Source organism: Myotis davidii, unplaced genomic scaffold, assembly GCF_000327345.1.
Source record: "Myotis davidii unplaced genomic scaffold, ASM32734v1 scaffold901, whole genome shotgun sequence".
NCBI lineage: Eukaryota > Metazoa > Chordata > Mammalia > Chiroptera > Vespertilionidae > Myotis > Myotis davidii.
Genome location: NW_006291427.1, coordinates 729,828 through 743,082, shown reverse-complemented (window position 1 = coordinate 743,082; position 13,255 = coordinate 729,828). Strand labels below are relative to the sequence as shown.

Sequence of the window (13,255 nt, the reverse complement as noted above, 5' to 3'; positions counted from 1 at the left end):
GGAGCGGACAAGGCTGGGGTGGGGAGGACTCCTCCAGGCCGCAGGTCACTTACGGCAGAAGGTGCTGTTCCGCCAGACAGGGGGCTGGCCGGCCTGTGCACACTGGGATGCATAGGCCTGCAGGGAGCGGCACAGGGTCAGGGCGTCACCCTTGGTCCCACACTGGCCATGCACACAACTGGCAAAGCTGGATTCTGGGGGTACCGCCTTGTGGCACTGGGAGAAGGGGCCTGGAGGAGGAAACCATAATGTGTGAGAGAAGAGCAGAAACCTGGGAAGGGACCAGAACCAGGCAGCTGCTTGGGGCAAATTCGACATCCATTTTCATCAAAACCTGTATTTACCGAGAACCTACTTCCTGAGACGTAAAAAGCAGCTTATCCTTCAGGCTCCCAAGAAGGTACACACTACCTCTGCACACTTCCTCCTGACCTTCCGTCTATTTCATGTCTCTCTTCCTGCCTCCCTGACCAGTCCCCCTCCTCTTTCTCTGGCCTTGGGGGAGGTAAAAAGAGCCAGCAGGGGATGAGGCTTACCCAGAGGGTTGATTAAGACATTACAGTTCTTATTCCAGGTGTCTGCCACTTCATTCTCCTGGCATCTGGGAGGTTTGCCACCCGCAGAGAAGCAGCTAACCCAAAAAAAGGGAGGAAAGATAGGAATTTAGGGTTGGAGGAACCTTCCCCAAAACTGAAGAGTAGAGAGAAAAACAGGAACATAAATAACAACAGGAGAAGAGAACAAAGTTGTGCCCTCAAGTAGGAAGGTCAGAAGATACAGAAGGAAGGAAGGTTCCTTCTCAGTAGAGACTGCCCAAGGTTCTCCAAAGAGACAGATCAGTAAGCACAGGAGGCAGGGGCACGGGAGGTCTGAACAACCTTCCATCAAATCCGGTGTCGGAGAGACTGGGGGCACCGGAGAGGCTGGGGGCACCGAGGACACCAGCAGGCTGCCTGCTGTGGCTCTTCCCCGGGTCCATCACCCCTCTCTTCCCAGCTCACCCAGATTCAGAGTATTCATTTGACTTCCAGGCCGCCCCCAGTTCGATGGAGTTGTCCGCAGGCTTTCCATCTGGTTTCAGATTGTCATCTGAGCTGTTGCCGTTGTAGTTTCCTGGAGGAGGGAGCAGTTAACAGAGGCCACAGACGAATCCTGCAAGCAGCCCCAGCCCCAGGACCACCACTCTCCTTCCCCCATGAGGCTCCTTCGCTCTGCACTCCACAGACTAAGGTTAACTTTCTCTTCACCCTGAGCTTCCCTTAACACCCATCCTCACGCCTAATGCCCTCCACCCATGCAGCAGAGACAAGGGCCTGGGACACCGAACTGAGTGTGTGGCTAAGCAATGAATAGGACAGGCTCCTTCCTGTTGTCCTGGCTTTGCCTGCAGGTGCCCAAGGAACTCACCGCACAGCCCGCAGAGCCGGCCAGCATAGGTGGAGGGCACTGTCACTTTGACCAGGTGGTTCCCATCATAGCGAACTTGAAGCCCCAAATCCGTGTAGAGGAGAATAAAAGAGCCACTGTGCCTAATGCCTACCCGACCTTGTGCAGGCCATACAGGCAGGGTCACCCGGCGACCATTCAGCTACAAAGGCAGGGAGGACATGATAAAGAAAGGCATTTGGAACAAGACTAACAACAGGACCAAGACAGAAGCAGGAGGAGGGCAGAGGGTGTGTCTCAGGATCTGGGGCTGGATCTGCTGTGGGGAACTCCTAGGGGCCCTGGAAGCCAGATAGGCAGGTCTGCAGGCAAGGAGGGGCAGAATAGAGGTCCTGAGCAGACTGGTCGGTGTGGAGCCCCGGGAGGTAGGCAGAGGCACGTACCACAACCTTGTAGCCTTTGATCAGTGAGATTCTGAGTTTGAAGACCTGTATGTGGACGGCGGTGACGTGGGAGACCTCTGCATTCCCACCTTGGAATTCATTGGTGGTGCTCACGACAAAGCAGTTGTCGAAGGACCTCGGCCAGCAAAGCTGGGTGAGGGTGTAGCTGCAGGTGCCCATGAAGTGGTGCAGGGCTCCATCGAATGTCAGGTAGTGGGGATCCCCTGAGGCAGTGCAGGTGGCGGTCCCTGGGAAGGGCGAGATGGAGTTCAGAGGTGCACTAACCCTGAGGTTCCATCCTGGTGAGTCCGCATTGGGGTGGTCCCCATATCTCACTGGGTGGTCAGCTTGGCTTGGAGAGGTCAAGAACAGGGACTACCCCAACCTCGCTCTCTGGGTCCTTGAAGACACTGCTCGGTTCTGGGCAACTGCCTTCCAGCCCCTGCATATGCTCCAGCTCTCTGGGGAGCCTGCTTCAGGGCAAGGTCATGCCCTTGCTTGAGGCTGCATAGGCAGCCCCTCTGCTCACCTTCCACCTGACTGCTCACCTGTGGCATGGCAGCCATAAATGCCATCCTGCTGACTGCAGACCTCCTGAGCCTCGCACTTCCAGAGCACACAGCGGATTTTGCTGTTGCCCTCACAGATACAGAGCTGCCTGCAGCCTGGCGCAAACCAGTGCTGCCCTACCTGGGGAAAGACAGGAAGGAAGAAAAAGAGGTTATTCCCAGGTCTGACTATTCAGTGCTATTCAGTGCCCACTGCTATTCAGACCATTGGCCTGCTCACTGGCCTGCCCAAAGCTCCAGGATTAGTGGCAGAAGTCTGGCATTCACTCACCAATCCAATAATTACATCATCTGCTTGTTCCTTCACTATTTCAACAGATATTTATGTCTGCAGGGTGCCAAGCATTAGGAATTTAGCAACGAACTGGATGGACGATGCCCTTGCCATAAGGCAACTCATACCCAGTGGGGGCAGTAAACAAATAAACTGATAGACCACGTACTCCAACACAATATGCACCCAAAGACAAGCAGGGCATCCAGTGAGAGTTTCCTGCCTTCAAAACAGACAGTAAGTGCTTGCTACAAGAGATTAGAGGGTGCTTTCTGACTTTGCTTTCAAGAAGGCTTCAAGGAGGAGGCAGCATTTCAATAGGACCTCAAAGGAGGTGAAGAATTCCAACAGGCAGAGGTGGCTGGAGGCAGAGCAGGGTGAAAGGAGCTGAAAAGAAGGTGAAATTGAGAGGAAGGCAAGACATAGAGAGAGAGAGCATTCAGTGGGCCTGGAACTGGGGCCCAGGAGAGGAGATCCAAGTGGACCTCAGATGGTAGATGGCTTTGACAGACATCAGTGTTATTTCCAGAACTCGGGGTGAATGAAGGACAGGCAAAGAAGGAAAAAGAGAAGCGATATAGATGAGGATTTGACTCCAAATGCTGCCTCTGAGAAAAATGTGGAGATAGTGGCCCAGGAGGGAGCCGAAGTCTTTCAGCAGAGAAAGAAGGCTTGGTAGGAGAGAAGAGTGTTTGGAAAATGTGCAGGGAAGACACAGATGCAAGAAAATGACTCAGGGACATGGAGGCAGGGAAGATGGGAGGGGAGAACAGCAGGGACCTCAGGCTCTGCCGGGTAGTGTAAGCAGTAACTGATTCCGTCCCTGTCTGCTTAAAAAGTACTAGAGCTAAACAAGGGAAAAGGGCAAGGAGAACTGAGCCAGAATTTCCCTAATCCCAGTCCTGCAGGCCCTGCCACACCCCCTTCTCTCTTGCTGTCACTTCAGATCCCTGAGGAGGGCTTTCTGGCTTCATGGCTAAGAGGCCCAGCCCCAGAGACTCACCATGATGTAGTGGCCCATGGAGTCAAGGCACCCACATTGGGATTGAGGGATGCACTGGAGACCACTGAGGACAAAGCCAGGGTTGCACTCACAGCCCTCCACACATCGGTCCTGGCAGGACATGCCAGAGAACTTGGAGTGGCAGGTCTCAGGGCACTGCTTGGCACATATGGTGTACTTGCTGTTAGGTGGGCAGTCCAGAGCTGGTGGAAGGAAAAGCACAAGTGAGAAGGGTATGAGGCCAGCCGAGGACAAGAGAAAGAAGGTCCGTATCTAGTTCGTAATCCAGAGTTCAGAAGGCCCACAACTAGAGGCTTCTGCCCATGTTGAGAAGAAGAGAGGAGCTGGGAGCAGCATGACTGAGGAGCTCAGTGTCTGCCTTAAGCCTGGAAGAGAGACCTGCAGGGAATGACCAAGAGTCAGGTCTGTGGGAGCAGACTGATCCAAGAACCTCAAGAGTGTGCTATGTAGACAAAGCCAACATAAATGGTCAGGGTGGAAGGAGAGCTAGGGGACCACCATGTGGCCTCGAACAAGGGCATGGCCTTGCCCTAAAGCATCTCTCCAGAGAGCTGGGTCATAATCAGCAGGTGTGCAGCAGCCATGGTGCAACCTCCCAGCCACAAGTCTGTATTTTGTGTGTGCATCAGGCATCTACCCATAGGCATTGCTCTGCACAGCTCAGGCAGCTGGGGAGGCTTTCTGAGTTTCTAAGTGACTGATTTTCTCAGTGGATGTTTATGATTCTGCAGATTTCCCCATCCACACGTGGAAGTGAAGGGATTAAACCAGGTGCTCCCAAGCCTGTGCTAACACAACACCCTTAGATGCTGGCCCTCTGCTTCCATGTGCCTGGAGGAAGCACTGCCCTTCCCCCCATCCCCCGCTTCTCTGCACAACTCACAGCAGAACTGGGGTCCCCTCCAGGGCTTCACCATGTAGCCAGCATCCTGGCAGGCCTCCGTCAAGGCTGCCATATGGACACACAGCGTCTGCTGCAGCCCCTGGTATTTACACATGTCAAACATGCAGTTGTTGAAGAAGAAAGAGGCCATGAGATGAGGCAGACACATCCTGCGGAGAGCGGCCAGGTCAGAGGGAACAGGGGCGGAGAGGGAAGACCTTCTTGTCTTGGCGGACCCCCAACCGCACCCCCCACACCCATCCTGCCCCCCTTCATACTCAAAGGCTCCATGGAAGACTGTGATCCGTCCACAGAACTCTGGCCCCGATAGAGTGTTCTGCAAGGTTGAGTTGCAAGATGGGGGAGTTGCCTTGTTATGGCACCTAGAAGAGACCCCCCCACAAATGCCCTAAGAGCCAAAGTTTGCCTCCATTCAGCCCCTACTCCAGCAGTCTGGAGTTCTCAATAACCCCTAGTAGAGAACACTTGAACACCAAGCCCTAAAGATGGGACCCCTGGGCTGGACAAGCAAGAGGGCGCCTGTTCACAACTGCCTGAAGAACACGGGTGGTAGGGTGAGCATGTTGGTAATGAGTTCATGGACTTGGCTGGGACAAAAGTGGGGGCGTGCCGAAGAAGAGGAGGAAAGGGGTGACGCCAGTCAGAGCGCTTGGTTCTTAAGGGGGGCAAAGGAGGCTGCCGAAAGGGATGGAGACGTCCTCACTCACTTCTTTTCCATGTCTTCTGCTGCCGACCAGCTGTTGCCCAGCTCCTCATGTTGCGCTAGCATGTCATCAGGTATCTGATAGTTGTTGCTACGTGTGCTACTGTCGCTGTCATGGCTGCCACAGAAGCGACAGAGCTTGCTAGAGTAGGTGCTGCGGGGGGCAGAGAGACATGGGAGCATTAATGGAAAGAAGAGGCCTTCATCATGTGAGGGATCATAGCAGGGTGGGATGAGTGCGCGTGTTGATAATGAGTTCATGGACTTGGCTGGGACAGAAGTGGGGGTGTGCAGAAGAAGAAAGAGGAGGAGAAGGGTGATTCCAGTCAGGGTGTTTGGTTCTTAAAAGGGACAAAGGAGCAGGAGGGCGGTGACAGAGATGGAGACGTCCTCACTCACTCCTCCTCTATATCCTCTATTGTCTGCCAGCTTATGCCCAGTTCCACCTCATCTTGTGCTGGCCTGCCGTCAGGCATCTTGTTGTCGTTGCTGCTGTCGCCATCATAGTTGCCACAGAAACCGCAGAGTTGGCCATAGTAGGTGCTGCGGAGGGGCAGGGTGAGGAGGAGGCGTTAGTGGGAGGAAGGGGCCTTAGTTATCTGAGGGACCACAGCAAAGTGGAATGAGTGAGACGGGCAGGGAAGGAAGAGGTGCAGACTCAGATCAAGGGTTCCATGCCAAGTGCCAGACACACAAGGACCTCACAGCCCTCACCCCCAAGCCATCTTTATAGTCTCCTTTCCTCCCCTTCTTTTGCTCACATTTCATATTCCAGCCTAACAAATTCCTTTTTCTTTTTTTTTCATTGATTCCAGAGAGAGGAAGGGAGAGGGGAGAGAGAGAAAAAAATCAAGCTGGGGAGGGTTGGGGGGGGGCGCGTGGGTAAGAGATCAACCGAAGGACTTGTATGCATGCCTATGAGCATAACCAATGGACACAAGACACTGCAGGGTATGGGAGGCTAGGGGAGGGTCAAGGGGAGAAAAAAAACGAGACATATATAATACTCTTTGTAATACTTAAAGAATAAAACAATAACAAAAATCAATGTGAGAGAGAAGCATCAATTGGTTGTCTCCTGCATGCAAACACCCCGAACCTGAGTATGTGCCCTGACCGGGAATCGAACCCACAGCCCTTCGGTACATGAGATGACGCTCTAACTGAGCCACACCAGCCAGGTCCATAATAAACCTTCTGCCGGTCCCAAGACATTCCAGTTTTTTCTTGCATTTGCTGATCACTATTCTAGAAAGTCTTTCTTTCTCCTATGAGCCTTCCTTGAAGACTGAGATCAAGTGACCACTCTTCTGAAAGCTCCCACTGCCCATTAGTGACTTCTTCTAGTACATCCCCAAAGCACTGTGAGTATATCCTGCTATTACCCACTGCCCGGAAACCGTTTCCTCCTGTCTCCTCATCCAAAGGGAGGCCTGCTGTTGAGCTAGACTGAGAATTAATGCCTGGAATGGAAAGTGAAGAGGACTGGAGGGTCCTGGGAGACGGAGGAGCGGAGCAGGGAGAAGTGGCAGCTGCCTCACCTGGGCACACTTATAAACAGCTGCTGGTCGCCATCCCATCTTATCCGCAAACCAAACGCAGTCTGCAGCTCCACAAATCGCCCACTTGAAACCAGAAAGATGCCTTTAGAAGGCATGGCTGGGAGGTTGACTTCCTGACCCTCAACCTGGAAAGAGGGGCCGAGAAAAGAGACAGAGAGACAGCTCCGCGGGTCAGGAAGACCCCCGGAACTCTCCCACATCCCCCCTCACAGCATCTTAAAGACATCTTCACGGGGAGTGCTCTGGAGCCTGTCCCTCCGAGGGTCACAGTGATGGCGAACCTATGACATGCGTGTCAGAGGTGGCACTCGAACTCATTTTTTTGGTTGAGTTTTCTTTGTTAAATGGCATTTAAATATATAAAATAAATGTCAAAAATATAAGTCTTTGTTTTACTGTAGTTGCAAATATCAAAAAATTTCTATATGTGACACGGCACCAGAGTTAAGTTAGGTTTTTCAAAATGCTGACACGCCGAGCCCAAAAGGTTCGCCATCACTGGTCTAGAAGCTGCAGGAACGGGCCAGGACAAGGCTGCAGCAGCCCCGGGGGCCCCAGCAGAGCTGAACAAAAAACGGACTCACCAGCGTGCGCCTGCCCCTGAGCAGGGTGACTGTGGTCTCAGGCAGCGTCACATAGACTTTGCTCAGGCAAGACATGTCTTCCTGAGCTCCCTCCTCGTTCTTCCCCGCCACCCTGAAGAAGGGCTCTGGTTGGGGAGAGGAGGGAAAAGCACCCAGGAGCTCATTCAACAAGCATCTCTGAGCACCGCCCCCCCGCCCCCCGGAGGGAGCGCCCACACCTGGCCCTGTGGGGATAAATAAAGGGCTACAGAGACACTGGCTTTGTAGTTCAAGAGGTAAGCCCGGACCCACATGTGAGCGCGACGTGGCATGCGAGTGTCATGTGTGTCTGCCTCTCCCAGAACAGTCTGTGAAGGCGTGCTGCCAATCCACCTCCGTGGACAGGGATGTCCTCCAGAGTGAGAGCTTGTGTTACCTCTCTCGTCCCTTTATGGCCGCTGTGCCAGGTTCGCCGCTCAGGAAACGCTGGCCAAGGAAGCAACTGATAAAGGGAAGTGTCTAGGCCAAATCAAGGTTCAGCCAGCCAGGAGGGAATGTGGGGGTGGCTGCAGGGCCACAATGAACAGTGCCTTCACATAAATGGAAATAAATCTTCAGAAATAAAAGTAAATAAATAAATAAACAAACCTTTAGCTTTTTATATTGTATAATTAACACGTGCTATTTAATTTAGTTGTTAGAAGGGAAACATGGGAGATAAATTCAAGAATGGCATTGTGTTATTAACCGATGTCACTTCGATAAATTCAACAAAAAGAAATTGCAAGAAAAAAAAAAGGATGGCCTTGTACAGGTTAGGATTAGACTGAAGTATAAACACCATTGGTTTTGTCTGAGGGCAAAGCCTAATACCTTTTCTCACTCTTTTTATAATAAAATACTATATCTCTTGAACGGTGATTGTTGAAAACTGTCATTCTAATTTATATTTCAACATTAGATTCTGACATTTTAAAGGTATCTTTGATTTGTTGTATAAGAACTTTGATCAGATGCATGCAACTTCCAAATCTGAGGAAGATCCTTTTGACGTGAATGTGCAGAATTTTTACCATTTATGTGCCTCATGAACCTAAATTTTTTCTTTTTCTTTTTCTTTTTCTCTTTCTTTTCTTTGCTATATATGCTGTGGAAGTAAGCACTAATTTTTTGTTTTGAAATAATTTCAGACTTATAGGAAAATTGCAAAAATAGTGCAAAGCATTCCAGGACAGCCTTCACCCAGATTTTGCAAATGTTAATTTTACCCTATTTGCTTGATCATTTTCTCTCTCTCAATCTTTCCGTCACTCCTCTGCCTACTTTATCTATCTATCCATCCATCTATCATCAACCATCTATCCATCTATCCAACCTCGCACCCACCCTAGGTTAAAAAAAAGACAAGTGTCTTAAGGTGCATTTTCCCAAGTAGTTTGGTCTTGAGAAAGTCCTGCTTCTGAGGTGGACATGTCCACCCTTACTTGTCTTGCTCTTCCTATTTGCTCTCATGCCCAACTTTTCTGTCAGATCCCCCCCCCTCCCCCAGGCCGTAGGGGCAACCCTACCTATCGAGTTGCCACAGAATTGGGCCAAGATGTAGGTGCATTTGCCCATGAAGCTAAAGTGCCTCCCGTCAAAGGTGAGATAATGAGGATCCCCATAGACAAAGCAGGTGGCAGAGCCTGTTGAGGGAAGAAAGGGGACCATGGGAAACAGGGTCACCATGCCAGGTCCCACAGCCACCTATTGGAACCCTGGCCTCACAGCCACTCTGAAAGGCTGGCAGGTGGGGACAGAATAAGGGGAGGGGGGGTCTCACCATAGCTGTGACATCCATACTGGCCGTTCTTCTGCTGGCACACCTTGTTTTCCTTGCATTGAAAGGTCTGGCACTGTACCCGGCTGCCAGGCCAGCAGTGACATTGTTCTGTGCAGTTGGGGCTGAGCCACTCTGCCCCAGGCTGGGAGTAAGGGGTCAGGGGTTACAACACTCTATGTCATCCCATGCTGTAACCCCCTTCTCCTCCATTGCACCCGCCCTAGCCTTTTCCTCTTCCCATCCCCTTCTAGGTATTCCTGCCACCACGGCACGTTTGCACTTGCTGTCCTCTCATCCTGGAGTGCTCTCCCTATCCCTCTTTTAAATCATTCTTAGGCATCAGCAGGTTCAGTTTAAGGGACACTACTTTCTCAGGAAGACTCTCCAGACCTCCCTGACTAGGGGTCTGCCTCATAGCTCTGGGTACCTTTCCTTCCCAGGACTTACCACAATTGCACTTTTATATTGGGAGGGGCGGGGATTGTTTGATTATAATCCCCCTGTGAGGCACCATGTCTATCTTCACTCACTACTTGAGCCTCACTACATAGCACAGTGCCTGGCAGAGAGCTCTCATTCAGTAAATACCTGTTGAATGAAGATCCAATGTGTCCCAAAGGATCAGACAGTATTAGGAGAGCAAGGACCATGCCCTATTCATGGTGACCCCCGTGCCAGGAGGGTTCAAAGTACTCAACAAACATTCACTGAATGCATAAGTGACTATAGAATAAGTTAATGTATGTCTTCCCTGGCAGGGAAGAATGCTTGATACTGACAGCCATCACAGATCTTTCCACCCAGGCTGCAGCGGAGGCTAATCCTAACACTGACACAGGGACACCCAGGAGACTGGTAAAGGGAGGTGGACTAGGGAGGAAGTAGCCCCTGAAGAGACAATTAGGAACTCTGACAACCCGAAAGGGAGAACACTAGGCGCTGAGAAGAGGCACAGGACACTAATAAATAGCTGAAATGCACTGTTAATTAATAGGCTGCACACGATAGTCACACACTGTTAATACTAATAATTATTATTAACATGTATTAAGTAATTGGTCTGTGTCAGGATCTCACTTCGTCTCACAACCACCTTATAAAGTAGAAAATCTTATTGTGCACATTTTATGGACATGGAGACAGATTTGAGGAGGTAAAGAACCTTGCCCAAGGTCATCCGGCCAAGTGCTGGAGCCAGGAGTCAAGCTCAGATTGGCCTGACTCTAGGGGGGCTCTGTTCAACACAGTGCCATTAGCCATGTGGCCATTGAGCTCTTGAAATGTAGCTGGTCCAAATTCAGGTATACTGTAAGTGTAAAATATACACTGGGTTTTGTAGACTATTCGTATGAAAAAAAGGAATATAAACAATATTATTAATAACTATTGATCACATGTTGAAATCAGAATATTTGGGACTGAGGTGCTATTGGTATTGGTTTAACCTGTTTCCTTTTATTTTTTTGATGTGTTTATTAGGAAAGGTAAAATGACGTGTGGCTTGAATGCTATCCCCTTTGGACAGTGCTGGCCCAGAGCCTGTTCCCCTTTAGAGCCTCTGTTCCTGACAAATGTTCCCCCAGGGTGGGCATCGACAAGGGGATATAAGAACAGAACTCCTCTCTTTCGACCTATCCTATCAGGATTTGCAAATTCCTTTGGAAGATTCTGGAATACTGTACTCTGCTCTGAACATGCCAGAAGCTGTACTCAACATCCAGGGCTCTCTATATACTCAGGGACCCCAAACTTCCCTCATGATGGAAATGAGGGCCCTGTGTCACCTGGTGGTCTAGTGTCTAATGCATCAAGGCTGCCAGTATGGAACAGAGAAGTACAGAGATATCCAGACTGTTAGGCGCACTTAGCCCAGAACCATGGGATAATGGAATCATCTGCACAGCTTAGCATCATGCCCAGTCAAAGTGGGTTCTTTTTTTTTAAAAATATATTTTATTGATTTTTTACAGAGAGGAAGGGAGAGATATAGAGAGTTAGAAACATCGATGAGAGAGAAACATCAATCAGCTGCCTCCTGCACATCTCCCACTGGGGATGTGCCTGCAACACAGGTACATGTCCTTGACCGGAATCGAACCTGGGATCTTTCAGTCCTCAGGCCGACGCTCTATCCACTGAGCCAAACCAGTTTCGGCCAAAGTGGGTTCTTAACAGAGATGCCAATCAAAACCACAACCTGAATGAATGACTCCATCATTGTGTTACCACTGCTTGAGAGCTGACCCCTTTGGACTGTTCCATGGATCCAAATTCACCTCACCAGGGAAGCAGATGGAACCAGAACTCAGGTGTTCCACTCGCAACTCCCTTGGAGGACCTGGGCATCCCACTGGTCTTACCTTATAGTAACTATTGTTGTAGAAGCAGTTACAGGAAGAGGCATTGATGCAGTGGGAGTCACTAAACAAAAAGCCAGGATTGCAGACACAGCCGGGCTTGCAGACGAGCTCACAGTTGGGCTTGGGGTTCTGGCAGGATGCTGGGCAGGCGCAGGGTTCGTGGTGGGCATTTGGGGGGCAGCTTGCTAAAGGGGAAACAGTTTCCATTAAGCAGACACTCCACAGCTTTCCTAGGGGAGACTTCCTGTCTCTCATCTACTCTCCTTCTTCTCTAAGAAGTAAGACTATATTACTCAGCAAAAAAAAGAGAATGGAGTCCTGCAACAGGGATGAACCTTAAAACATTATGCTCAGCCCAGCCAGCATGGCTCAGTGATTGAGCATCAACCTATGAACCCGGAAGTCATGGTTCAATTCCCTGCCAGGACATATGCTTGGGCTGCAGACTTGATCCCTAGTGTGGGGCGTCCAGGACACAGTCGATCAGTAATTCTTTCTCATCATTGATGTTTCTATTTCTCTCTCCCTCTCACTTCCTCTTTGAAGTCAATAAAAATACATTTTAAAAAACACACAAATATTCTCAGTGAAAGAAACCAGTCATATATGGTTCCATTTGTATGTAATGTCTAGAACAAGTAAATCCATAGAGATAGAAAGTAGATTAGTGGTTGCCAGGGATTGGGGCGTTAGGGGGAGTAGGGAGTGACTGTTAATGGGTATGGGGTTTCTTTTGAGGGTTATGAAAATATTCTGGAATTAGAAAGTGATAATGTTTGCACAATCTTGTGAATATACTAAAACACTGAATTGTATACTTTGTTTTTTAATATATCTTTTTTATTAATTTCAGAGAGGAAAGGAGAGGAATATAGAGAGATAGGAACATTAACGATGAGAGTGAATCATTGATTGGCTGCCTCCTGCACTATCCGCACTGGGAATTGAGCCTGCAACCAGACACGTGTCCTTGACCAGAATCAAACCCGGAACCCCTCAGTTCTCAGGCCAACGCTCTATCCACTGAACCAAATCAGCCAGGACTGAATTGTATACTTTAAGAGAATGAATAGTAATAATAAGAATAAAGCCCTGCTTGATTCCCAAATGCCCCCCCACCTGTGCCCCGCTGTCCCTCGCTCTCAGTGTAGTCAGTCCTCATTATTTTTTCTAAAGTCCCCGTGTCTGATTCATCCTTCTCTAAGACTGTAGCTTTCTACTTGAAGCATCCCTTTCCCGAATGCTCTCTCCTAGTCATTGTCTCTTACTTTTAGCTCTTTATCCAATGATCACCTACCTGGAGTAGGTCTAGGGGTTGTAGTGGTGGCCTGGGTCACAGTAGATATGGAGGTACTTGGAAGATTAAGAGGCATAAAGAGTGTAGGCCTAGTGGGTGTATGTGTGGTAGGAGTTGTGGGCCTTTCAGTGGGGACTGTAGGCTTTTCAGTGGGAAGTGTGGGTTTTTCAGTGGGGAGTGTGGTTTTTTCAGGGGAGTGTGGGGTTTTTTCAGTGGGGAGGGTGGTTTTTTCAGTGGGGAGAGTGGTTTTTTCAGTGGGGAGCGTGGTTTTTTCAGTGGGGAGGGTGGTTTTTTCAGTGGGGAGGGTGGTTTTTTCAGTGGAGTGGGTGGGGTTTTCAGTGGGGGGGG

General features: G+C 49.9%; 1 protein-coding gene across 1 annotated transcript in view; it reads right to left on the bottom strand.

Moving 5' to 3' along the window:
• The window catches only part of ZAN (zonadhesin), a 27,736-nt gene that overhangs the window by 10,434 nt on the left and 4,047 nt on the right, over positions 1 to 13,255 (bottom strand). Inside the window, 15 exon segments of the mRNA XM_015564568.1 lie at positions 54 to 230; positions 537 to 631; positions 1,002 to 1,113; positions 1,408 to 1,588; positions 1,830 to 2,077; positions 2,378 to 2,519; positions 3,676 to 3,878; positions 4,580 to 4,749; positions 4,858 to 4,962; positions 5,703 to 5,846; positions 6,845 to 6,990; positions 7,450 to 7,574; positions 8,997 to 9,113; positions 9,251 to 9,392; positions 11,611 to 11,795. Coding sequence (XP_015420054.1) covers positions 54 to 230; positions 537 to 631; positions 1,002 to 1,113; positions 1,408 to 1,588; positions 1,830 to 2,077; positions 2,378 to 2,519; positions 3,676 to 3,878; positions 4,580 to 4,749; positions 4,858 to 4,962; positions 5,703 to 5,846; positions 6,845 to 6,990; positions 7,450 to 7,574; positions 8,997 to 9,113; positions 9,251 to 9,392; positions 11,611 to 11,795 — 2,292 coding nt within the window.